Source organism: Chrysemys picta, chromosome 20 (genome assembly GCF_011386835.1).
Source record: "Chrysemys picta bellii isolate R12L10 chromosome 20, ASM1138683v2, whole genome shotgun sequence".
Classification (NCBI taxonomy): Eukaryota; Metazoa; Chordata; order Testudines; family Emydidae; genus Chrysemys; species Chrysemys picta.
The window spans coordinates 11,228,350-11,255,188 of record NC_088810.1 but is presented as its reverse complement, the minus strand read 5'-3'; the positions used below and the strand labels follow the sequence as shown (position 1 = coordinate 11,255,188).

At 49.7% G+C, this 26,839-nt stretch overlaps 1 protein-coding gene across 11 annotated transcripts in view; it reads left to right on the top strand.

Moving 5' to 3' along the window:
- The window catches only part of LOC101947369 (IgGFc-binding protein-like), a 365,233-nt gene that overhangs the window by 279,915 nt on the left and 58,479 nt on the right, over nt 1-26,839 (top strand). For 7 of the 11 annotated variants that reach the window (XR_010594098.1, XM_065574394.1, XM_065574392.1 and 4 more), the window contains 13 exons: nt 439-1,012; nt 1,265-1,458; nt 2,866-3,007; nt 4,661-4,995; nt 9,168-9,741; nt 10,198-10,775; nt 14,404-14,974; nt 16,853-17,448; nt 19,325-19,898; nt 20,151-20,344; nt 20,805-20,946; nt 21,604-21,944; nt 23,360-23,933. Coding sequence is in view for 10 of the 11 variants with exons in the window: in XM_065574394.1 (XP_065430466.1) it covers nt 439-1,012; nt 1,265-1,458; nt 2,866-3,007; nt 4,661-4,995; nt 9,168-9,741; nt 10,198-10,775; nt 14,404-14,974; nt 16,853-17,448; nt 19,325-19,898; nt 20,151-20,344; nt 20,805-20,946; nt 21,604-21,944; nt 23,360-23,933 (5,389 nt within the window). In the remaining variant the exon portion in view is untranslated. The remainder of the gene's footprint in view (nt 1-438; nt 1,013-1,264; nt 1,459-2,865; nt 3,008-4,660; nt 4,996-9,167; nt 9,742-10,197; nt 10,776-14,403; nt 14,975-16,852; nt 17,449-19,324; nt 19,899-20,150; nt 20,345-20,804; nt 20,947-21,603; nt 21,945-23,359; nt 23,934-26,839) is intronic. The other 4 variants (XM_065574391.1, XM_065574390.1, XM_065574393.1 and 1 more) reach the window with 4 other exon arrangements.

Genomic DNA, 26,839 nt, shown 5'->3' with positions numbered 1-26,839 from the left:
GGAAGTGGGTGTTTAGGAGAAGGGGAGAAGGACAAGAAGTAGGAGAGTGTTCTGTGTGCAGGAGTTCTCATGAAAAGGAGATGCAAGCCAACCACGGTTGGAGAAAATAGGGATGGTAAAGAGAGAACAGGGAGGGAAATGGGGTGAAGGGGAGAGGAGAGCAAAGATGTAGACTAGGGTGACAATGTGAAGACCTTGGAAGGGGAGGACAGGTCATCCCAAAGTGAAATCTGGAGTCATTCTGATTTATGCCATATCATAGAATCATAGAATATCAGAGTTGGAAGGGACCTCAAGAGGTCATCTAGTCCAACCCCCTGCTCAAAGCAGGACCAATTCCCAGCTAAATCATCCCAGCCAGGGCTTTGTCAATGAGAGCAGAATCTTGCCTGTGTACGTGCTCCCCCGTGCTCACAAGGAATGTTCTCTCTCCTCCAGGTGAACGGGGTGTCCCACAACCTCCCAGTGATCGTGGCTGATGGGAGAGTTAGAGTGTATCAACATGGCACAAACATTCTGGTGCAAACCAACTTCGGCCTCACTGTGAGCTACGACCTGGTTTACCAGGCCAGGGTCACCATCCCAGAGAGGTACGAGGGCCAGACGTGCGGCCTGTGCGGGAACTACAACGGACAGGAAGATGAGGAGTTCCTGCTCCCTGATGGCAGGACAGCCCCTGATGCAGCAGCATTTGGCTCTGCTTGGGAAGTCCAGATCCCAGGAGCATCCTGTACAGACAGATGTGCTGGAAACAGCTGTCCAGTTTGCGAAGAGAAGACGAAGGAGGTCTTCAAAGGGTGCAACTACTGTGGGCTGCTCACAGATCCTGATGGCCCCTTTGCGGCCTGCCACGGCATGGTCAGCCCCAGTGTGTATCAGAGCAACTGCCTGTATGATCTGTGCCTTTGCAACAGGGACGCACAGGTTCTGTGCCAGAGCATTCACAGCTACGTGACGGCCTGCCAAGAGGCTGGGGTCCCCATCCTGCCCTGGAGGAACACCTCCTTCTGCTGTAAGTGCGCTGATAGTGTAGGAGCTATGGGATGCCCTGGGGAAGGGAGGGGGTCAGTGTTACTGGGCATCTTGTTCCAGGCTCTGGGCTTCTTCTAGAACTCTTCTGGGTGGGAACCAACAATCTCATGTTTCCATCTAAAGGCGCCCTGTTCCTCTCCTCCCTCTCCTGCTCTCCTCTCCTTCATGTCTGTCCCTCTAGGTCGTGGTGTGAGATCTTTCCAGCCATCATTTATTTCTCTCTCTATTTAAGCTATGAGCTGCCCAGCGAACAGCCACTATGAGGTCTGCGCCGACCTCTGCACCTCCACCTGCAATGGAGACATCATGGACTGCCCGGAGACCTGTGCTGAAGGCTGCCAGTGTGACGATGGCTTCTTCTTCGATGGCCAGGGCTGTGTGACTCCAGAAAGCTGTGGGTGCTTCGAGCGTGGGAGATACTACAAGGTACCGCCCCCTGCTGGAGCTTCTGGGTCTCATTAAATTTTTACTCTGTCCCTACACTGGTCAAGAATATAAGGTTTGCTATACTGGATCAGAGCACTGGTCCATCAGGGCTGGCTTCCCTCTCTGCTAGTATCTGATGCTCAAAGTGCCAAAAAAGGCCAGAAGATTTTATGCCCTGTGCCTGTTGTGGGGAAACTGAGGCACAGATAGGAGCAATGACTTGCTCAAGGCCACTTTGTGAGTGAGTAGCAGATGGGAGGTTAAAACCTAAGAATCGTTCCTGGCCTTAAGCCCAGTCCTCACCCCATTACACAGCCTTTCTCTCTAAAGGCAAGAGGAAATAGACAAATTAGAGGATTGGGCCAAAAAAAACCTGATGCGGTTCAACAAGGACAAGTGCAGAGTCCTGCACTTAGGACGGAAGAATCCAGTGCACTGCTATAATAGACTAGGGACCGAATGGCTAGGTAGAAGTTCTGCAGAAAAGGACCTAGGGGTCACAGTGGGCGAGAAGCTGGATATGAGTCAACAGTGTGCTCTTGTTGCCAAGAAGGCTAACGGCATTTTGGGCTGTATAAGTAGGGGCATTGCCAGCAGATCGAGGAATGTGATTGTTCCCCTTTATTCGACATTGGTGAGGCCTCATCTAGAATACTGTGTCCTGTTTTGGGCCCCACACTACAAGAAGGATGTGGAAAAATTGGAAAGAGCCCAGCGGAGGGCAACAAAAATGATTAGGGGTCTGGAGCACATGACTTATGAGGAGAGGCTGAGGGAACTGGGATTGTTTAGTCTCCAGAAGAGAAGAATGAGGGGGGATTTGATAGCAGCCTTCAACTACCTGAAGGGGGGTTCCAAAGAGGATGGAGCTCGGCTGTTCTCAGTGGAGGCAGATGACAGAACAAGGAGCAATGGTCTCAAGTTGCAGTGGGGGAGGTTTAAGTTGGATATTAGGAAACACTATTTCACTAGGAGGGTGGTGAAGCACTGGAATGCGTTACCTAGGGAGGTGGTGGAGTCTCCTTCCTTGGAGGTTTTTAAGGCCTGGCTTGACAAAGCCCTGGCTGGGATGATTTAGTTGGGCATTGGTCCTGCTTTGAGCAGGAGGTTGGACTAGATGACCTCTTGAGGTCCCTTCCAACCCTGATATTCTATGATTCTATGAATATTATGACACAATGGACATTTTTATAGATACATAGATTCTAAGGCCTGAAGGGTCCATTGTGATCATCTAGTCTGCCCTCCTGTATAACCCAAGCCAGAGACCTGCCCCAATGTGATTTCGAGAGCACATCTGTTAGAAAAACACATCCAGAGCTCTGGATTTAGCGCCGTCAAAAATTATTTTAAATAATCATTTCCAGTTATATTCTGTTATTTCCTGTTTTCCAAACATTCCATCAGCCCAATGAGACGGTCCTGACGAACGAGTGCCAGCAAAGCTGCACCTGCGTTCCTGCTCGAGGGGTGACTTGTAAAGCCCACGGCTGCTCCCAAGAAGAAATCTGCCAGATTAGAGATGGCGTCAGAGCCTGCATCAGCAAAGGTACAGGACAGTCATTGTTTGAAACATGCCCTGAAGGGTTATTGTACAGGCAGCGAGTAAGCAACTGTGGTTATGTCTCCTGACCCTTCTCACTCGCTCCCCCCGTTCATTTAGCCTGGAACTCTGACCCCTAATAGTACAACATTTTGACTGGAAAGATGGGAAGACTTATTGGGTCTCTCCAGCAGAGTCGGGTGGGCAACTGTCAGGGAGCTGAGCACACTCCATGATTCTCTCCCTGGGCGCAGCCTGGGGGCTGCTATAAACAGAACACCCTGGCTACATACAGTCCCATAGGGACCATCAGTCAGCTGTGCAGTGTTAGAGCCCATCACCTCCCAGCCACTCTCCTTGCCTGCTCCACGCTAGAGGTCTGCTTGGGCCTAATTTTTGAGGAGCCCAAGCCCGAGAAGGTCACGTCATTTTCCAACCCAGCCTGACTCTTCCCATGAAACCGAATAAGCGCCACGGCCACCTCCCGCCCATGGGGTTGGCACAGCGGTTGTTATGTACCCTGTTCCTGCCATCTGCCATCCCTGGCTGCAGTGTGTGCACTCTGGGGCAGCTCCCTCACTCCACCGTATGCATAAGGCAGCCAGGTGGCAGTGCTAGTAGGAGCTGGGCATGCAGCCACCTCCGCTCTGACCCCACAGGTAGGGTGGCCAACTCTCTCATTTGTGAAAACTGGACACTGAGTGCCGGAACCTCCCCTGCTCCACCTCTTCCCCCAAGGCCCTGCCCCTTGCTCCACCTCTTTCCCTCAAGGCCCTGTCCCCCGCTCCTCTTTCCCCACCCACTTTCGCTCACTGTTCTCTCCACCACTCTCCCCCTGACAGCTGAGCAGGGCTCTAGGGGTGGAGGGGTGAGTGGGGCAGGGCGTTGGAGAGAGAGCAGAACTCCAGGGGTGAGGGGATGACTGGGGCAGGGTGGGTGAGGGAGAGTCATGCTCGGGGCAGGATGGGGAGCTGCTGGTACCTTTCTCCCCCGGAGCTGTTGCTGAGTGCTTCTCCAAGCACCAGCAGCAGCTTCTGCCAGGTGACAGAAGCTAGTTACTGCAGGTAACTGGACTTTTAGTGTCCGGTCAGCAGTGATGACCGGACACAGCCAGGTTCCCTTTTCGACCAGACTTTCCTGTCGAAAACCAGGCACCTAGCAACCCTACCTACAGGCAGAAGGAGAACAGCTGACTTGACCCAAGCCCAAGAGGGTTCCGTTGATTTCTTATTCCACCTGCCCCGGACATGACACTTGTAGTCGGCTCCCATGAGGTTTGGGTTGCATTGCAAGGCTCTGCTCCATACTCCCTGTCACATGGCCCTCTGTGTTCACCACCTATACTAGAGGCTGTGGGGAGGGTGACATAGGAGGTGGCTCTGCTGGCTCAAAGACTGCTATGGTCTCATCCATGCAGAGAGATTTCCCAGGCAGAGAGACTTGTGGGAGGTTTGGGAAGTGTACAACGGAAATGTGTATGGGGATGGATAGATAGATAGATCATTTGGTCCATTTCACAAACAGGCTATATTAAGAAGAAGGATTCCAATGACATTAAATTTCATCCCAATTTTCACACCACTCTCAGCCCGCTCTCTGCTCTCATATATAACTGATTAGTCTGGTGTCTCTTGTCTTTCTATTGTCTTTCCCCACTAGTTATTCCATCCTGCAGTGTTGTCCACTGCAGAGAAGGAACTATTTGCAAGATGATAAATGGGCAGCCAGAGTGTGTGCCAGTCTCTCAGGCCACGTGCTGGGCTGGGGGTTACTTGCATTACCACACCTTCGATGGACGGGAGTATGATTTCCACGGCACCTGCAACTACACGGTGGCCAAGACCTGCAGGGATGACTCCGTCCTGCCCTCCTTCCATGTCACGGCCAAGATCGAGAACAGGGGGAACACACAGGTCTTCTACATTGGGTCGGTAACTGTCCAGGTGGATGCAGTCACCATCACAGCAGCCAGGGCTGAGGTTGGCTTTGTGGGGGTAAGTGCTGGGTGTGGTCAGTACTTAGGATACCTTAAAAACATTTACCCAAGGTGTTGCAGGGGGTAGAATTGTTTAAGTAGTAGAGGGTGCTCTCCTCCTGAATTGGTGGTGTCCCTGAAGCCACGGCACTGTACTAGGGGGTGCTATAGTACGTTCAGATGTACAGGTATCCCAGTAGGGCACACTCTCCCCTTGAAGTCGGTGCTGATCCCAATTCTCATCATGGCAATACTAGGTGCGGTGTGTCATAGAATGGTGCAGGTGGCCAGCAGGGGGCGCTGACCCAATTTCAAAGCTCTGTCTTGGCGCTAATGTCAGCAACTGGGACGTGGGTGGTCAGACCTACTGGCTGGAGCAGTGGCAGTCAGGGCTAGTAGCCAGATCTGGAGTCAGGAACCAGGAGTCAGAGAAAAGGGTCAAAACAACCCCCCCGGGAATCGCGTCACTTGCCAATGACGCTAACTGACACAGCCCCTTCCCCCTCAATGGAGCTGCTCCCTAATTGGTCTATCCAACGCGTCCCTCCCCGGAGCTGCTCCCTAACGTCTCTATCCAATGCGGGCCCCTCTCCCGCAGGAGCCACTCTCCAATGGCTTTAACTGATGTGGCCCTATCCCCGGAGCTGCTCCCTAATGAATATAACAAACACAGCCCTCAACCCTGCAGGCGCCGCTCCCTAACAGCTCTAACAGACACTCTAGGGTTGCCAGGCATCTGGTTTTCAATCTGAACACCTAGTCGAAAAGGGACCCTGGCGGCTCTGGTCAGCACAGCTGACCGGACTGCTAAAAGTCCGGTTGGCCACAGAGGGGCAGGCAGGCACTGTGCCCAGCTCAGCGCAGCTCCCAGGAAGCAGCCAGCATGTCTCTCCGGCTCCTACGCGGAGGGGCAGCAAGGGGGACTCCGCCCACTGCCCTCGCCAGCAGGCGCTGCCCCGAGCACCGGCTCTCCAGCTGCAATTGGCCAGGAATTGTGGCCAATGGAAATTGCGAAGGCAGGGCCTGCGGGTGGGAACAGTGCACGGAGCCCCCTGGCCTGCAGGCGGGGACACCACACGGAACCCTGTGACATGGCCTTCCTCCATCCCTGGGAAATACCGGAGTTGCCTGAGGTCAGCGCCGTCCGGAGCCCACACACCACAACCCCTCCTGCATCCCAACCCCCGCCCCAGCCTGGAGCCCCCTCCCACACCCTGAACCCCTCATCCCTGGCCCCACCCCAGAATCCGCACTGCCAGATGGAGCCCTCACCCTCTCCTGCACCTGAATCCCCTGTCCCAGCCCAGAGCCCCCTCCCACACTCCGAACACCTGCGCCCCAGCCCTTCTGCACCCCAAATCCCTCATCTCTGGTGTTACATTCTATTCCTTGGGGGAGCATACTGTAACCCCCATATTCCTCATTTTCATATGATCATGATCTTACATATAAAGCGTGCCTAGTAAGGTATCCGGGGAAAAGTCATCATCTGCTGAAAGTCATTTCTCTATCCATAGATGTGTATCATTAATGCATATGAAGTTATGAGAATTGTGTTATATGGTGGTCACTGAAACATGCTGTAACTTAGGGAATCAGCCACATATTAGCTCCACAGAGGCAACAGCAAGGAAAATAACCAATGCCTGGGCGGGGTGTTAAACAGCCCATCAACAACTATTGTCCAGCAAGGGAGCTACAATGCAATGACTCACCTGTATGAGGCCATACAAGGGAAATTGCTCAGCCTTGCTTGGAGAGACTCAGCAATGCTCCCCAGACATGCCTGGACTTGTGCTCCCCAAACACATGGACTGAGGGTATAAAACAGACAGAGTGGACACACACTGGGTCCTTTTCCTGCCCTCACTTTCCCTGCAAGCACCTAAGACACTGAGAAGAATACAAGACTCCAACAGAGGAGATAGGCCCAGGTTTAAGGAACAAACCTGTATATTAAGGACTGCAATATCCAGTGGGGTGTGAAAAACTGCTTAATCTAGATGCTGCCCAGTCTAATAGGGTTGAGAGTTTAGACTGTGTGCTTATATTTTATTTTATTTTGGTAATCACTCTGACTTTTTGCCTATCACTTAATATCACTTAAAATCTACCTTTGTAGTTAATAAATTTGTTTGTTTATTCTACCTGAAGCAGTGCGTTTGGTTTGAAGCGTGTCAGAGACTCCCCTTGGGATAACAAGCCTGGGACATATTAATTTCTTTGTTAAATTGATGAGCTCATATAAGCTTGCAGCGTCCAGTGGGGATAACTGGACACTGCAAGAGAGAGGTTCCTAGGGTTGTGTCTGGGACCGGAGATATTGTCCAGTGTCATTCGGTTGCACAATCCAAGGAGCAGTTTATATAGAATCATAGAATATCAGGGTTGGAAGGGACCTCAGGAGGTCATCTAGTCCAACCCCCTGCTCAAAGCAGGACCTAATCCCAACCAGAGGCTGTGCATGAACAGCCCAGGAGTAGGGGTTCTCACAGCAGAGCAGGGTAAGGTTGGTCCCAGAGTCAAGGATTCGAGTGACCTAGCAGATCACCAATCCGGATAACACCAGGGGAACGTCACACCCAGACCCACCCCAGAGCCCGCATCCCCAGCCATAGCCTTCACTCCCTCCTGCACCCGAACCCCCCTGCCCCAGCCCGATGAAAATCAGTCAGTGAGCAAGGATGGAAGAGAGTAAGCGACAGAGGGAGGGAGGATGGAGTGAACGGAGGCGGGGCCTCTGAGGGAGTGGGGCCTCAGAGCAGGGAGCAGAGCAAGGGTGTTCAGTTTTCTGCAATTAGAAAATTGGCAACCTGAGATGTGGCCCCCTCCCCTGCAGGAGCCGCTCCCTAATGGCTCTAGGTGACAGCTCCCTCCCTGTAGCCACTTCCAAATGGCTCTAACTGATGCGGCCCCCTCGCCCTCAAAATTCCAACCTTTGAACTGTTTACAGTGTCGTGGTCACCATGCTGGTCCCAGGGTGTTAGAGAGATAAGGTGGGAGAGGAAATGTCTCTTATTGGACCAACTTCTGTTGGTGAAAGAGGCAAGTCTTCCAGCTACCCAGAACTCTTCTTCAGGTTTATGCTAGAGAATTAGATTGACCCAGATGTGTCGCTCAGGGGCACATAGGCACCAAATTTTGGTTCCCAGGGGGTGCTCCAAACACTCTATACCCCTTCCCCCAAGCCCCTACCCCCTCTGCAACCCTTTCCACCCCCGCTCCTCCCCCTCCCTCCCCAGCGTCTGCTGCACACCGCAGAACAGCTGATCTCGGTAGGCAGGACACACTGGGAAGGAGGGGGAGGAGCTGATACACAGGGCAGCCAGTGGGTGCTCAGCACCCACTATTTATTTTTCATGTGTGCTCCAGCCCCAGAGCACCCACGGAGTCGGCACCTATTCAGGGGCGTGACAAATCCGCACTCTGAGCAATGTAGTTAAGCCATCGGAGGGGCTTGTCCACACTTACAGAGCTGCACCAGTGCAGCTGCACAGCTGTAGCGCCTAGTGAAGATGCTACCTAGGCCGACAGGACAGGTTCTCTTGTTGAAGAAGGTACTCCACCCACTCTACACTACAGTCCTAGGTCAATGCAAAGCAGTTGACCTCGACCTACCTATGTAAGTGTCTACAGTAAATAATTATCAACATAGCACTACCTGCACCGGGGGATAGGTCAGTATAACTGCATTGCTCACGGGTGTGGATTTTCCACAGCTGCAGCTTTCCAAATGTAGACGACCTACGACTGTCATAGCTAAATACAAGGTGGAACAGATTGTTTAGCATAAGTGGATAAACCCACTGACATCATAGGACAAAAAGGGTGGGTTATTGAGTTACAGATTGCTGTAATAATCTGTAACGCCAGTGTCTTTATTAAAACCATGATTTTTACTGTGCAGGAAAGTTAAGAATTTAGGATCCCAGTCTCGACTTTTGAAAGTGTGGTTCCATTATTATTAAACAACTTTCAAAAGATTGAAATCCTCCAAAAAGAATTACATTTCTCCACCCAGCTCTATTTAATATGATGTTTTAAAGTAATTCTGGTTTAGATTTGGGTCCAGATTCACTGAGAGATCTGGGTCCAGGTTGCACCCCTTGCTAATCTGAGTAGGGGCCACTTTGCAAATGACAGACTGTTGCACTCAATTGTGACCTTTGCCCTTTCTTTCTCACCGTGAAGGTGAATAACACCAGGGCCCACTTACCCATCTCCCTCAACAACGGGGCCCTTCGGCTCTATCACAGCGGCACCTCCCTCGTCCTCCGCACCGACTTCAACCTCAGCATGTCCTATGACTGGAACAACCACCTGAGGATCACCGTCCCCAAGGTCTTCTCCGACAGCCTGTGCGGCCTGTGCGGCAACTATAATGGGGACCTCTCCGATGACTTCCGGACCCGAGACAGGGACCTGGCTCCCAGTGTCACCGCCCTGGGGAAAAGCTGGGCAGTGGAAGATGAGGATCAGTTTTGCTGGCACGATTGCATTGGAGGTTGCAGGCCCTGTGCCCCCAGCATTGCCAGAAAGTACAAGGAGGAGGCCTCATGCGGCCTGATAACCAAGGTCTCAGATGGGCCCTTCAGCCAGTGCCACAGCAAGGTGGATCCTACAGTCTACTTGGACAACTGCGTGTACGATCTGTGCCACAACAATGGCTACAGGAAGGCCGTGTGTGAGGCCCTGAAGGCCTATGCGGACGCCTGCCAGCTGGAGGGGGTCAGGATTGGGGAATGGAGGCAGCTGGCCAGATGCCGTGAGTACAGATTTGTATGCCAAGGTCTATGGTCTGCTGGTTAGACCGGGGAGCCTCGGGCTCAGCACGCTTGAGTTCTAGCCCTGGATCGAGTGGTTTGGGATTGAGCAGTGATTGGGAAATCAGGACTCCTGGGTTCTATTGTACCCACAGTGTTTGTCTGTCCGTGGTATTGCTAAGGTGCCTGTCACTTTGAGTATCTAACGCCCACTGATAACTCATGGATGGTTGAGGTTAAATGACGCCTGTTTTTAAGTTACTCTTCCTACCATGGACCTGATCCTGTAAGGTGCTAATCACCTCCTGCAGTGTGCTGAGCACCCTCACCTCCTGCTCAGGTCACTGGGATTCGAGGCTCTCAGAGCCCCACAAGATCCATCCCCTTCTGCCTATTTTAAATACTGCTTTTGCTTGGAGAGAACTTGCTGCTAAATCTGTGGGTCCTTCACTCCCCAGCCATGGAGTGCCCCCTGGAGAACAGCCAGTACCAGCTCTGTGGAATAGCCTGCCCAGCCACATGTGTGGACCAGTCAGCCCCCAGCAGCTGCCAAGACCCCTGCATAGAAAGCTGCCAGTGCAAGGATGGTTTTGTGCTGAGCCAGGGAAAATGCATACCCATGCAAGACTGTGGGTGCCTATTCGAGGGGCGCCCCTATGCCCCCAATGAGAGTTATTGGGTCGATGAGGCATGTGGGACACGGTGCATATGCAATGCAACCACTAGACAAGTCGAATGCGTGGCCGCCACGTGCAAACAGTCGGAGAGGTGCGGGCTAGTGAATGGTGTACGGGGCTGTTACCCCTCCAGCTACGCCACCTGCTCTGTGACAAGGAATCTGCACTACACCACCTTTGATGGACAGAGATATGACTTCCAAGGCACCTGCCGCTACCAGCTCACGGCTCTGTGCAAGAAGGCAGAGGGACTGGTGGACTTTGAAGTCTACTTCCAGCAGAACAATACCGTTCCTGTACAGATCAAGGTGTATCAGACCAACCTCAGGGTCAGCAATCAATTCCCTGGGAAAGTCCTGGTGAGTTTCTCAAATTGTCTCTAATCTCCCTAAAACTTTTGGGGAAAGTCACCTGTGTGATCCAGAAAACTTGCAGACAGTACATGGAAGGATTTTGAAATATAGGGTTAATTGTAACCACATTCTTCTATAAACAGGGAACCAATGGAGATATTAAAGGATTGGGGTGATGTGGTTACATGTCGGATGTGTGAGAAGGTGTCTGAATCATAGAATCATAGGGCTGGAAAGAATCTTGAGAGGTCATCTAGTCAAGTCCCCTGCACTCATGGCAGGATTAAGTATTATGTAGACCATCTCTGACAGGTGTTTGTCTAACCTGCTCTTAAAAATCTCCAATGACGGATATTCCACAACCTCCCAAAGCAATTTACTCAAGTGATTAACAACCCTGAGAGTTAGGAAGTTTCTCTTAACATCCAACCTAAACCTCCCTTGCTACAATTTAAGCCCATTGCTTTTTCTCCTATCCTCAGAGGTTAAGGAGAACAGTTTTTCAGCCTCCTCCTTGTAACAACCTTTTATGTATTCGAACAACAAGGAGTCCGGTGGCACCTTAAAGACTAACAGATTTATTTGGGCATAAGCTTTCGTGGGTAAAAAAACCTCACTTCTTCAGATGCATGGAGTGAAAGTTACAGATGCAGGCATTATATGACACATGAAGAGAAGGGAGAACCTCACAAGAGGAAAACTAGTGTTGACACAGCAATTCCATCAGGGTGGATGTAGTCCACTCCCAATAATAGATGAGTAGGTGTCAATTCCAGGAGAGGCAAAGCTGCTTTTGTAATGAGCCAGCCACTCCCAGTCCCTATTCAAGCCCAGATTAATGGTGTTAAATTTGCAAATGAATTTTAGTTCAGCTGTTTCTCTTTGAAGTCTGTTTCTGAAGTTTTTTTGTTTAAGAATAGTTACTTTTAAATCTGTTATAGAATGTCCAGGGAGATTGAAGTGTTCAATTGAGTCCTCATCAGCGCAGAGTAGAGCAGAAGAATTACTTCTTGTGCCTTGCTTAAAACACTCTTGCTAATACATCCCAGAATGTTTGCTTTTTCTGCATCAGTGTTACACTGTTCAATCATATTTAGCTTGTGATCCATAATGACCCCCAAATCCCTTTCTGCAGTACTTCTTCCTAGGCAGTCATTTCCCATTTGTATGTGTGCAACTAATTGTTGTTTCCTAAGTGGAGTACTTTGCATTTGTTACTCCTGGGGAAATATCTCTCTCGCAACATTTTTATTTTCCCACATAAAAAACATTTTGCCTAAGAAGTTCTGCAGTTCTGCCTTTTGCTCACCGGAGGATGCTGTGGCACAAAAACAAATGTATTTTATGTGGGAAAATACTAAATTCTATGCCCAGTGATGGAGAATTCCCGCATGAGCAGCACCTTGCCGGTGGAGCAAGTTTAGGACAGAGTGGGGCAGATAGGGCTGCTGGGGGGTCACAGACTGGGGTTCAGAATAACGTGTGGGGGGGACAGACTGGAGCATGGGCTCAGGGGCTAGTTGGGTGACAGTGTTGAGCCTGGGGATGGGGGAAGAGGGCTGCAGAGACCCATGGGGATGAGGGGTGTGGGGACGGGGCAGACGTGCCTGATTGAATGGCAGAGGCTTGGGGTCATCCAGGGCCTTCATGGGGGAAGGCTTCCCAACACCCTAACAATCCCACCCCCCACAAAGAAAAACCTCCCACCCACACCCAACACTCTCCGGTCACTCCTAGGCTCCTTTTCTCTCCATGAGGTCCTCCGTTACCCCTGACTCCCCAAGCCTTTGCCCTGCTTCTGACAGGTGCAGGAAATACAGTTCTGTATTGTCATTTAAATGAATTACACAAAGTTCTGTATGAATATGCCTAGTGAGGAATCAATTTTTCAAAACTAACTTTACCAGAATCTTTTATTTTTTTTTGTCTGTATTGTTACAGACATACTTACTGACAGATATTTTGAAATAAATTACCAAAATAATTGAAACTGGCATGATTATATTGTGTTATTTTGACAAAGAAGATATGCAGAATTTAGCAGAAATTTCAAACATGTGCAAAATTTTTAATTTTGGGGAAGCAGAATTTATAATTTTGGGGCACAAAATTCCCCTAGGAGTAATTTATCCTTATTGAATTTCATCCTATTTACTTCAAACCATTTCACCAGTTTGTCCAGATCATTTTGAATTTTATTCCTATCCTCCAAAGCATTTTCAAACTCTCCCAGCTTGGTATTGTCCACAAACTTTATAAGTGTCCTCTCTATGCCATTATCTAAATCAGTGATGAGATATTGAATAGAACCAGACCCCAAATGGATCCTTGTAGGATCCCCCTTGATATGCCCTTTCAGCTTGACTGTGATCCACTGATAACTATTCTCTGGGAACGGTTTTCCAACCAGTTATGCACCCACCTTGTAGTAGCTCCATCTAGGTTGTATTTCCCTAGTTTGTTTATGAGAAGGTCATGCAAGACAGTATCAAAAGCCTTACTAAATTCAAGATATACCACATCTACCTCTTCCCTCCCATCCACAAGTGTCCACACTGTCAGCGTGTGCTCTCATCCCCAATGGAGCACCTCCTTGTGGCCACAACTTGGAATTAGCTCTGCCTTTCTGAAGCCCCGTCCTGTGAGTGCTCACTGTAGGACACTCTCTCTCTCTACCTGAACTTGATGGCTCCCTCCTTGTGGCTTGGCCCTCCGGTTAGGTCACTGTAGTTTTTCCTTTCTGGGTTGTTTGTGTACCAACTGTCCCCTACTGTCCCAGGCAGTCTTCCAATTCACTGCCCCTCAATGGTGCCAAATCCCCAGTGGCTGGTAGGGGAACGTGGGCTCACCCTCATCTTTGGATTCCAGCCCAGGGACCCTAAAACCAGCAGCTAAGGTCTATCCTGTCCCATGCCTTGTTTCTGTTTCATAGAATCATAGAATATCAGGGTAGGAAGGGACCTAAAGAGGTCATCTAGTCCACCCCCCTGCTCAAAGCAGGACCAATTCCCAACTAAATCATCCCAGACAGGACTTTTCCTTTTCCTTGGATTGCTTCCTATGTTGTCTCTATCAGTCTCCTTTTTCACCCTTGTCTGGGTATACCCTTCCCTCCTGGCCAAGCCTTCCCTCTCCCTAGCCTCAGAGAGTGACTGCAGACCTCCTCCCTGGAGCCCCCTTCTGTCCTCAGCTACCTTGCTTTATACCAGCCCCACCTGTTCCTGTTCAGGTGAGCTTCACCCTTTAATTAGTTCTCATTGCTCCCTGGCTCCTCCTCCAGGTGCATCTGAGGTAGTTAATTGGCCCGTCTAGCCACCTTAACCCTTTCAGGGGCAGGTGTGGGGTGAGCACTCCCTCACAGTGTCAATAGCATCCAGCAGAGGTGGGAACCTGGGGAGCTGGGGCTCACGTAGGACAGAGAGGAGGGAACTGCAATAGCTAATGCCAGGGGAAATTAAAGTCTGGTTAGAGCTGAGATTCAGGCAAGCTGTAGGGAAGGAAGCAGGCCGGACTGGATGATTATTTGAACAGAGGTGGCTTATTATTGTAATCATGGACCAGAGCTCTGTGCTGGGGTTAGAGGTTCCAGTAGAGGCAAGTGATGTTTCATATCCCATGTGTCTTGCTTTAACAGGTGAACAGTATCCTGATGAATCTTCCCTTCAACCTCATTGATAAGAAAATCTCTGTGTATAGAAATGGCTGGGCCACAGTGATCCAGGCAGATTTGGGCCTCACTGTTACCTTTACCGGGTGGTCAGGATACACTACGGTCACTATGCCAGTGACCTACGCGGGAGCTGTGTGTGGTCTGTGTGGCAACTTCAACAGTGACAGGGAGGACGACATGCTCATGAGGGATGGCACACTAGCACCAAGCCCTGTCAGCTTTGGCCAGAGCTGGAAGGTGGGCGACCTCCCAGGATGCTCTGCAGTAATGATACCACCATGCGCAAGTGTAGAGGCTATTGAAAAACAACAACGAGGTAGCAGAGGGCAGTGTGGGCTCATCCTCCACAAGAGTGGCCCCTTCAGAGGATGTCACAGCAAAGTGGACCCCCATGGATACTTCGTAGACTGTGTACACGGCTATTGTGCCCTCAGTAGGCGGGAGAGTAACGTCTGCCAGGCCATTGCTGGCTACGCTGAGGCATGTCAGGAAGCTGGAGCTATGGTGCATCCCTGGAGGACTACGACATTCTGCTGTGAGTCCCCCGTGTTCACCACTGTCTGCCCCATGGGGATCACTATTCCAAGTTTGCTGGTAGATGTTGGTTTAAATGCTGAGCTCATCAAGTGATGTAGAACATTTCTTAATTAACAAAGGAAGCCAAAGTATGGGTACAGTACAGGCAGTGGCTGTAGAAACTGCCCCCTCACGGTGCCCTATCAATGTGCTGCACCCCAGGCCAGAGGGGCACTGTCTAGAGATAAAATCATAAAAGATTAGGGTTGGAAAAGACCTCAGGAGGTCATCTAGTCCAACCCCCTGCTCAAAGCAGGACCAACCCCAACTAAATTATCCCAGCCAGGGCTTTGTCAAGCTGGGCCTTAAAAACCTCTACGGATGGAGATTCCACCACCTCCCTAGGTAACCCATTCTAGAGCTTTACCACCCTCCTAGTGAAATAGTGTTTCTAATATCCAAACTAGATCTACCCCACTGCAACTTGAGACCATAGCTTCTTGTTCTGTCATTTGCCACCACTGAGAACAGCCGAGCTCCATCCTCTTTGGAACCCCACCTCAGATAGTTGAAGGCTGCTATCAAATCCCACCTCTCTTCTCTTCTGCAGACTAAACAAACCCAGTTCCCTCAGCCTCTCCTCATAAGTCATGTGCCGCAGCTCCCTAATCATTTTCATTCCACTGGACTCTCTCCAATTTGTCCACATCTTTTCTGTATTGGGGGAACCAAATCTGCATGCAATTCTCCGATGTGGCTTCACCAGTGCCAAACAGAGGGGAATAATCGCTTCCCTCGATCTGCTGGCAATAATCCTACTAATGCAGCCCAATATGCTGTTAGCCTTCTTGGCAATGAGGGCACACTGCTGACTCAGATCCAGCTTCTCATCCACTGTAATTCCCAGATCTTTTTCTGCAGAACTGCTGCTTAGCCAGTCGGTCCCCAGCCTGTAGCAGTGCATGGAATTCTTCCATCCTAAGTGCAGGACTCTGCACTTGTCCTCGTTGAACCTCATCAGATTTCTTTTGGCCCAATCCTCTCTAATTTGTCTAGGTCCCTGTGTATCCTATCCCTACCCTCCAGCGTATCTACCACTCCTCCCAGTTTAGTGTCATCTGCGAACTTGCTGAAGGTGCAATCTATCCCATCATCCAGATCATTAATAAATATGTTGAACAAAACTGGCATCAGGACCGACCCCTGGGGCACTCCGCTTGATACTGGCTGCCAACTAGACATTGAGCCATTGATCACTACCTGGCCAGCCTGAAAATCTAGCCAGCTTTCTATCCACCTTATAATCCATTCATCCAATCCATGCTTTTTTTAACTTCCTGGCAAGAATTCTGTGGGAGATGGTATCAAAAGCTTTGCTAAAGATGTAGTGGTGCCCTTCATAGCCCATCTTGTCCTTGGCTTATCTGCTGACACTGGGACATAATTAGCGCTGGGACATGGTGATGACTCACTAATTGAGATGTCTGTCCACTAGGAACTGGTCTGGGAACCCACCAACTCATCTCCCATAAGTCATCATCTGGGAATGAGTTTTAGGCACTAATGACCTGGACTCAAAGTAAAAAGCTAGTGGTGAAAAGATCTTCAGAACTATTCCAGGTCCATGAGCCCTCCACTCCCTACACCTTGACCTTGGTCCAAATTGGAAGCCTAGCTTTAGGAAAGAGATTTACTGTATCCCATTGCCTGTTTGTTTGTTTTTTTGGAGCAACCAGATAACCAGACCTGGAACTGGATTACACATGGTGCCTTTTATTAATTAACCAAACCAAGGAAATAGAAAAGTAGGAGCTTGAATGAAATTGCATGTTCTTTGTTGGTTCATTGCACACATTGCTAATGCACTATGAGAGTTAACTTTTTGTTCTAATTACAGCTCCGTCCTGTTCCCTGAACAGTCACTATGAATTCTGCAGCAGCAGCTGCGATCTGACATGCAGCAACCTCTATGCCCCGCTGCAATGCACGACCCAGTGTAAGGAAGGCTGTGTGTGTGATGAGGGCTTTGTTCTCAGTGGCGACCACTGCGTCCCCATTTCCCAGTGCGGATGCCTCCACAGGGGACTTTACTACCAGGCTGAGGAGACCTTCCACCCAAGCGGTTCATGCAAGGAGCAGTGCATGTGTCAGGCTGGTGGGGAGGTTGTGTGTAGGGAATTCTCCTGCGGCACTGGTGAGGAATGCGGGGTGGTGGACGGCATCCAGAAATGCCACCTGTTTCGATCTGCGACCTGTTCTGCCTCTGGCCATCCCCACTACCTCTCTTTCGACGGGGTCCCCTTTGACTTCCAAGGCACCTGCACTTACGTCCTGGCCAAGACCTGCATTGATGCCAGTGACCTTACACCATTCACTATCAGCATAGAGAAAGAAGATTGGGGCAGCGGGAACGTCTCCATGGCCAAGCTGGTGTCCATCCATGTGTATGGGATCACACTCACCCTGCTGCGGAGCAAACAGGGACTCATCATGGTAAGTCCTTCTCCAGATCCTCATGTAGATTGTTCTGAGTGTCCTTTTGTGGCCAGAGGTTTCTGCATGTGGCCTGCCTCAGCTTCCCCTCTTGGACTCTTCAACAACTCACAACAGGTTTTTACAAGTCCAATAGCAACACAATAGCAACAGCCGTCCTAAGGGTCTCATTCAAATAGGAATTTTCACAACAGACATTCATCACCTTATCTGGTCATTCCCAGGCATTGCCTGACTGCCGTCTCACTCCCCTACTTTCAGGTTTCTCTGCGGGAGCCTATTCACTGCCAGCAGCCTCTCTATTCCCCTCTTTCTCCCTGAGAACTCTCTCTGCTGGACCAGGAGCCTGGCTTCCTCCTGCTTCTCTTACAGGGGACATATATGATTCCTGCTCAGATGTGCCTACGTAGTAATAAGGATTGGCCGCGAGCCACTGAGGGGCAGGCCACCCTGCTACAAGGTTCATATACCAGGCTCATCCACATGGTATTTGAGCCCCTCCCAGAAATACATTAAGCAATGTTACTTACATCTTCCACATGTTTGTTCTCTCCTCATCTCCCCAGGAAAGATGTATGTGCAGTGGGGTGTTTTATTGTGGATTTTTTTTATAATGATAAATGTATACGTGTGTTGCCATATATATGTTGGAGAAAGGTGGTCTAAGAACGCACCTTGCACTTGGAAAGGAGGGTGGCTAGGTTTGTGAGGGTCCTTACTTCCTGAGATGGTTCATTCTCCAGACTTGGACCAACTCCTAATAAAGCTTCATCTCCAGGAGACAAAGTTTATCCTTATTGATGTGATTTCCATTGTGCCAATGGAAAGAAGTTGTCCACCACAGTCTTCAACCTGGAGGTTTAATTCCTCTTTTAGATAGCCTGGGCACAGCCACTGAGTGCCTTGGGATAAAGACTGAGGACTTGAACTGGATTCCTTGTTATATGGGAAACCAGGATAGGGAGTGGAGGACAGGTTTGATGTGTACAGCAGCCAGTGTTGCTGAGGAGGCATGCTGCAGAGTTGTCTAGCACTTTAATATTCCTAAGTGCTGAATGATTCATGCCCGGGTATACCACCTTGCTATGTAGTCCAGCAGGGAGGCGACAAAGCCGTGAATGGTTGAAGCCCGGTCATCTTCTGTCAGAATGGGATGCTGTCTCCTACCCAGCTAGAGATGGTAGAAAGTGCTACTCATGGATGCTGCTATGTCAAAGCTTCTCTTGGGTGAGATGAGCATCCTCCAGCTCAGCTCCATCTTTGCCTCCCTTCTTGGTTATACCCCTATCTATGAGTATTAATTATTTGGTGAACCCCCTCCATATAGCTCACATTTTGCAAACATGGGGTAAAATTCCTCCCCATTATATCTCCATTGGCCTCTGTGTTGAAGAATCTGTCCCAGACCCTAGTGTCCTGTGAAGCCAGCAGTCTAATTTGGGGCAAATTGAACACATAGGAAATTGTTTGATATAGGAGAGGGAGGGAAGGAATGAAGGAAGGAGGCGTCACCAGGGAAGTGGGTTTTTAGGCAGGGGGGAGATGGAGAAGAAGTAGGAGACTGTTCTGAGTCCAGGAGTTGGCATAAGAAGGAGCAGGCCAACATGGGTTGAGGAGTTGGGGAAGGTAAAGAGAGAGGATGAGGAGGAAGGGAGGTGCCTGGCAGATGAGATCAGAAATGTAAGTCTGGGTGACAATGTCAAGAGCTTGGAAGGTGAGGACAAATCATTGCAAAGTGAAATCAGGAGTCATGAGTCATTCTGGATTTAACCCATGGTGTCAGTGAGAGCTGAATCTCAAAACTTGTCCATAGCCCCTACCCACACATGCAGTGTCCATCCTACCTGCTCACAGGGGAATGTGCTGTCTTTTCCAGGTGGACGGGGTATCCCACAATCTCCCCGTGATAATGGTCAATGGGCAGCTCCGAGCATATCAGCACAGCACTAATGTCCTGGTGCAAACAGACTTTGGCCTCACTGTGAGCTACGACCTGGTTTACCAGACCAGGGTCACCATCCCAGAGAGCTACCATGGCCAGACGTGTGGCCTGTGTGGGAACTACAACGGACAGCAGGACGAGGAGTTCCTGCTCCCCAGTGGCAGGACAGCCCCTGATGCGGCAGCATTTGGCTCTGCTTGGGAAGTCCAGATCCCAGGAGCATCCTGTACAGACAGATGTGCTGGAAACAGCTGTCCAGTTTGCGAAGAGAAGACGAAGGAGGTCTTCAAAGGGCGCAACTACTGTGGGCTGCTCACAGACCCCGACGGTCCCTTTGCGGCCTGCCACGGCCTGGTTAGCCCCAGTGTGTATCAGAGCAACTGCCTGTATGATCTGTGCCTGGGCAACGGGGACACACAGGTTCTGTGCCAGAGCATCCACAGCTATTTGACGGCCTGCCAAGAGTCTGGGGCCCCCATCCTGCCCTGGAGGAGCGCCTCCTTCTGTCGTAAGTGCGCTGATAGTGTAGGAGCTATGGGATGCCCTGAGGAAGGGAGGGGGTCATGTTACTGGGCATCTTGTTCCAGCCCTCTGGGCTTCTTCTGGAACTCTTCTGGGTGGGAACCAACAATCTCATGTTTCATTCTAAAGGCGCCCTGTTCCTCTCCTCCCTCTCCTGCTCTCCTCTCCTTCGTGTCTGTCCCTCTAGGCCATGGTGTGAGATCTTTCCAGCCATCATTTATTTCTCTCTCTATTTAAGCTGTGAGTTGCCCAGTGAACAGCCACTATGAGGTCTGCGCTGACCTCTGCACCTCCACCTGCACTGGAGACATCATGGACTGCCCAGAGACCTGTGCTGAAGGCTGCCAGTGTGACGATGGCTTCTTCTTCGATGGCCAGGGCTGTGTGATTCTGCAGAGGTGTGGGTGTTTCGAGCAGGGGAGATACTACAAGGTACAGCCTCAAGGAGTCTGGGTCTGATCTAAAGTTTTTTTTCATATATCTTAATCCCTACACTAGTCAGGAACAGGGTTTGCTATAGTGGATCAGAGCATTGGCCTATCCAGCCTGGCATCCCTGCTTTGTTAATATCCAATGCCCAAAGCATCAAGAAAAGCAAGATTTGATTCCCTTTGTCCGGTGTGGGGAAACTGAGGCATAGAGGGGGGCAGTTTTGCTCAACACCACCCAGTGAATGAGTAGCAGATGGGAGGTTAAAACCTAGGCATTGTTCTGTCCCTCAGCCCAATTCCTAGCTCATTAGAAAGCCTCTCTCTTCAACGTTAAGAGAAATAATATTATGACACAATAGTTTTTCCACATACCTCACCACACAGCTCTGAGTTTAGCACTGCCAGAAATAACCATTTCCACTTACATTGCATTATTTCCTGCTTCCCAAACATCCCATCAGTCCAGTGAGATGGTCCTGATGAACGAGTGCCAGCAAAGCTGCACCTGCGTTCCTGCCCGAGGGGTGACCTGCAAAGCCCACAACTGCACCAGTGGAGCAACCTGCCAGATCAGAGATGGCGTCATGGACTGCGTCGGCCAAGGTAAAGGAGAGTCACTGATTGAAACATGCCCTGAGGGGTTATTGCATAAGCAGTGAGTAAAGTCATTTCAATTATGTCTCCTCACCCTTCTCATTCTCTCTCCTCCTTTATTTAGCCTGGAACGCTGACCCGTAATATTAGAGAATTTCGACTTGAAAGATGGAAACACTTGTTGGGTCAGAGTCTCTGCTGCGTCCATCTTCTGATGTGCACAGCAGAGCCAAGTGGGCAGCTGTCAGGAAGCTGATCACACTCATAGATCTTCCTCCTGGCTGTAGCCTAGGGGCTGCTCTAAATTGGAGCCTACTGGCTGTGGGGGCCATTAGTCAGTTGGGCACTGTCAGAGCCCAGCACATCCCAGCCACTCTCCTTTGCCTGCTCCATGCTGCCCACAACATGCCCATAGGTGGTGTTCCACCTCTGCCGGGCATTGCGGGGAAGGAGACATAAGAGCTGGTTTTGCTGTGATTACACACATGCAGAGATTTCCTCAGCATGGGCTCGTGGGAGGTTTGTGAATGATGCAAAGGAAGTGTGTATGGGGAGAGAGGAAGAGAGACAGAGGAGTGCATGGTGATAGATAGATATAACGATATATGTGGGGGGAGAGATGATTAGTCTGCTGTTTCTTGTCTTTCTATTGTCTTTCCCCATTAGTTATTCCAAAGCCATCCTGCAGTGTGGTCCGCTGCAGGGAAGGAACTATTTGTAAGATGATAAATGAGCAGCCAAAGTGTGTGCCAGTCTCTCGGGGCACGTGCTGGGCTGGGGGATACTTTCATTACCACACCTTCGATGGACGGGCATACGATTTCCATGGCAACTGCACCTACACCGTGGCCAAGACCTGCAGGGATGCCTCCGGCCTGCCCTCCTTCCATGTCATGGCCAAGAGCGAGAACAGTGGGAACACACAGGTCTTCTACAGTGGGTCAGTGACTGTCCAGGTGGATGGAGTCACTGTCACAGCAGTCAGGGCTGAAGCCGGCTTTGTGTGGGTGAGTGCTGGGCGCGCATGTCCACCCTGCTCCTATGTCCACCCTGTAGGCTTTGCTAAATAGAGGGCAGGAAACTGCAGCCCCCACCACAGATGGGGCATGTTGTGGGTAGGACAGAGCAGGCAAAGGCGAGTGGCTGGGAGGTGATGGGCCCTGACAGTGCCCAGCTGGCTAATGGCCCCTATGGGACCACAGCCAGTCAGTTCCATTTAAAGCAGCCCCCAGGCTACGCCCAACGTAGACAAGGCCCGGTGTGGTCAGTAGTTAGATAGGTTACCTTTGCAATGAAGTAATCCAAAGCTTTTCAGTGGGGAATCTTGTTGAAGTAGTAGGGTGTGCTCTGCTGCTGTATCAGTGCTGTTCCTTAAGTCCCAACACTGTGCTAGTGGATGGGTAGCCTTCCTAATAGGGGCACCCTGTGCTCAGAGTCAGTGCTAACAGCAGGTGCTGTGGTGAGCTGCAGGGGGCAGGGTGGGCCACCTAAAAGGGAACATTGTCCTGGCCAATCAGTGCTGACCCCAATGCCTATCTAGCAGGTGCTGTGTGGCAGGGAGTGATGTGGGAGGTCAGTTGGGGGCACTGTCCCTCAGAGTCACAGCATGGTGCTACAGAGTGCTGTACTGCTGGATCCGGGAGGACATTGCCTGAACTCTAAGTTATGGGGAAATTGAGGCACAGCTAGGCAGCTCAGGGCTTTACCCTACAGAGCCTGCTCCAACCTGAGGTACCTCAGGGACCCTAGAACATTGTAGACAGCTCCTTGAGACCTCTTGCCCCTCAAGTGCTCCTCCTAAGGGCTCTCACCCACACAGCATTGTCCCCACAAGAGCAGCTCCCTAATGGTTCTAACCAATGCAGCCCCCGTCCCCTAGAGTAGCTCCCACTCATTCTTCTCCTCAGTCCTTTTGTCTACAACAGGCTACACCATAATCATGGATATAATGTAGGACCTGGTTGGAAAAATCCTATGAATAGCAATGGGGCCAAATCACAATTTCCAGTGAATCTGGACACAAAGTTGAAACAAATTTGGATTAAAACATCACATTAGATAGAGCTGGCCTGAGAAAGCTAATTCCACTGGCAGAAAGATTTCAATATTTTGAAAATTAGCTTCATTCCAATATGGAACGAAACTCATAAATTACTACATTTTCTATGAAGACGAATGGAGGTCAGGTCAGTCCACCTGGCAGGCTGCTGAGGAGCTGGTGGCTGGAAAAAACAGACAGGTTTTGAAATCGGCCTTGTTTCCATCAGAACTCCTTGGAAAAGGAACAATCTTCTCAAAACGCTTTTGATTTTGATGAATAGGCAAATACTAGTGAAAAACTATATCAGAGGAGAGCTCAGTATGTACATGACAGACCTGTGCTCTCGATTCTGACCTTTGCCCTTTCTTTCTCACTGCGAAGGTGAATAACATCAGGGCCCACTTACCCATCTCCCTGAACAACGGGGCCCTTCGGCTCTATCAGAGCGGCACCTCCCTCGTTCTCCATACCGACTTCAACCTTACAGTGACCTATGACTGGAACAACCACCTGAGGATCACCGTCCCTAATGACTTCTCTGAGAGCCTGTGCGGCCTGTGCGGCAACTATAATGGGGACTCCTCCGATGACTTCCGGACCCCGGACGGGGATCTGGCTCCCAGTGTCGCTGCTCTGGGGAAAAGCTGGGTGGTGGAAGATGAGGATCAGTTTTGCTGGCACGATTGCATTGGAGGTTGCAGGCCCTGTGCCGCCAGCATTGCCAGAAAGTACAAGGAGGAGGCCTTGTGCGGCCTCATAACCAAGGTTTCAGATGGGCCCTTCAGCCAGTGCCACAGCAAGGTGGATCCTACAGTCTACTTGGACAACTGCGTGTACGATCTGTGCCACAATGACGGCTACCAGAAGGCCCTGTGTGAGGCCCTGAAGGCCTACGCAGACGCCTGCCAGCTGGAGGGGGTCAGGATTGGGGAATGGAGGCAGCTGGCCAGATGCTGTGAGTACAGATTTGTATGCCAAGGTCTACGGTCTGCTGGTTAGACCGGGGAACCTGGGGCTCAGCACTCTTGAGTTCTAGCCCTGGATCGAGTGGTTTGGGATTGAGCAGTGATTGGGAAATCGGCACTCCTGGGTTCTATTGTACCCACAGTGTTTGTCTGTCTGTGGAACTGCTAAGGTGCCTGTCACTTTGAGTATCTAACGTCCACCGATAATACATGGGAGCTGGGGTAAGATGACAGTTTTTAAGTCACTCATAGAATCATAGATTCTAAGCCAGTGGTTCTCAACCTATTTGCTATTGTGGACTGTATATGCAGCTCTCTAGGTGTTATATGGGCTGCATCCACACTATATATATATTATCTGTACAGGTCTGTCTCATCTTACGCTGGGGTTATGTTCCACGGTCAGCATGTAAAGCGAAAACCGCATATAGTCAAAATTACATTGAGTGTAATGGTGGGCGGAATCGCCCGCACTACAGGAACAGTATTTAAATTGTTATTTTTCTCTTTTTTTTTTGTTTTGTTTTTGTTTTTGCCGAATGCGTAAAGCTGAATTTGTGCATGTTAAATGCGCGTAAGATGCGACAGACCTTTATGGCCCGGAGGATGTCACATAGGATGACAAGACAGCAAATGTGAAAAATCGGGATGGGGGTGGGGGGTAATAGGAGCCTATATAAGAAAAAGACCCAAAAATCGGGACTGTCCCTATAAAATCGGGACATCTGGTCACCCTAATGTCACATGGGCTAGAGCAACCTGTGGACTTCGGGTTGAGAACCACTACTCTAAGGTCCGAAGGGACCATGATGTTAACCTAGTCTGACCTCCTGCACATTTCAGCCCACAGAACCTCTCCCATCCACTCCTGTAACCGACCCCTAACCTCTGGCTGAGTTACTGCCATCCTCAAATCTTGATTTAAAGCCTTAAAGTTACAGAATCTGCCATTTACACTAGTTTAAACCAGCAAGTGACCTCTGGCTCAAGTTGCAGCAGAAGGCAAATAATCCCTAGGGTCTCTGCCAATCTGACCTGGGGGGAAAATTCCTTCCTGACCTCAAATATGGCAATCAACTGGACCCTGATCATGTGGGTGAGACCCTCCAGCCAGACACCTGAGAAAGAATTCTCTGTTGTAACTCAGAACCCTCCCCATCTAGTGTCCCATCACTGGCTGTTGGAGACATTGCTGCTACCAGCTACATGCCTTTGTGGGCAGTCTCATCATACCATCCCCTCCATAAACTTATCAAGCTCAGTCTGGAAGCCAGTAAGGTGTTATGCCCTTATTGCTCTCCTTGGAATGCTGTTCCAAAACTTCATTCCTGTGATGGGTATCATCTAATTTCAAAGCTAAACTTGTTGATGACCAGTTGATGTCCATTTGTTTTTGTGTCAACATTGGCGCTTAATTTAAGTAGCTCCGCTCCCTCCCTGGTGTTTATTCCTCTGATGTATTTATAGAGAGCAATCTTATCTCCCTTCAGCCTTTTTTTGATTAGACTAAACAAGCCAAATCTTGTCTCATAAGGTAGGTTTTCCATTCCTTGGATCATCCTAGTCATCCTTCTCTGCATGTGTTCTATTTTGAATTAATCTTTCTTAAACATGGGAGACCAGAATTACACACACTATTCCAGATGAGGTCTCACCAGTGCCTTGTATAATAGTACTAACACTTACCTGTCTTTAATGGCAATCCCTCTCCTGATGCATCCTAGGACTGCATTAGCCTTTTTTCACAGCCGCATCACATTGGTGGCTCTTAGCCATCCTGTGATCAACCAATACACCCAGGTCTTTCTCCTCCTCTGTCACTTCCAACTGATACATCACCAGCTTATAACAAAAATTCTTGTTATTAGTCTGTAAATGCATGACCTTGAACTTTGCACTATTAAATGTCATCCCATTTCTATTACTCCAGTTTTCAAGGTCATCCAGATCTTCTTGTATGATATTGCGGTCCTCCGCCTTATTGGTAATACCTCCCAACTCTGTATCATCTGCAAATTTTGTTAACACACTCCTACTTTTTGTGCCAATGTCATTAATAAAAATGTTAAATAAGATTGATCCCAAGACCAATCCCTGAAGAACTCCACTATTAACCTTCCTCCAGCCTGACAATTCACCTTTCAATATGTCCTGGATAAGCAACCTTTAACCAGTTGCTTATCCATCTTACAATTCTCATATTAATTCCCATCTTCTCCAATTTAACTAATAATTTCCCATGTGGAACTGGAGTACTTGTGGCACCTTAGAGACTAACAAATTTATTTGAGCATAAGCTTTCGTGGGCTAAAACCCACTTCATCAGATGCATGCAGTGGAAAATACAGTAGGAAGATCTCTCTCTCTCTCTCTCTCTCTCTCTGTGTATGTATATGTTTGTGTGTGTATGCGTGTGTGTGTGTGTATGTATATATATATATATATATATATATATATATATATATATATATATATATATATATATAGTGACAGACCCAGACCAGTGGGGTACAGGAGTCTGGTAGAGGGCAAATATACTGGTCACTGGATGAGTAGTTTTCTGTTCCCTGAGTGACCAGAGCAGGGGCTGCACTAGAGTAATCAGGAACCTGCTAGAACCAGTTAAGGCAGGCAGGCTAATTAGGACACCTGGAGCCAATTAAGAAGAAGCTGCTAGAATCAATTAAGGCATGCTAATCAGGGCACCTGGGTTTTAAAAAGGAGCTCACTTCAGTTTATGGTGTGAGTGTGAGGAGCTGGGAGCAAGAGGCGCAAGGAGCTGAGAGTGAGAGGGTGTGCTGCTGGAGGACTGAGGAGCACAAGCGTTATCAGACACCAGGAGGAAGATCCTGTGGTGAGAATAAGGAAGGTGTTTGGAGGAGGCCCTGGGAAGTAG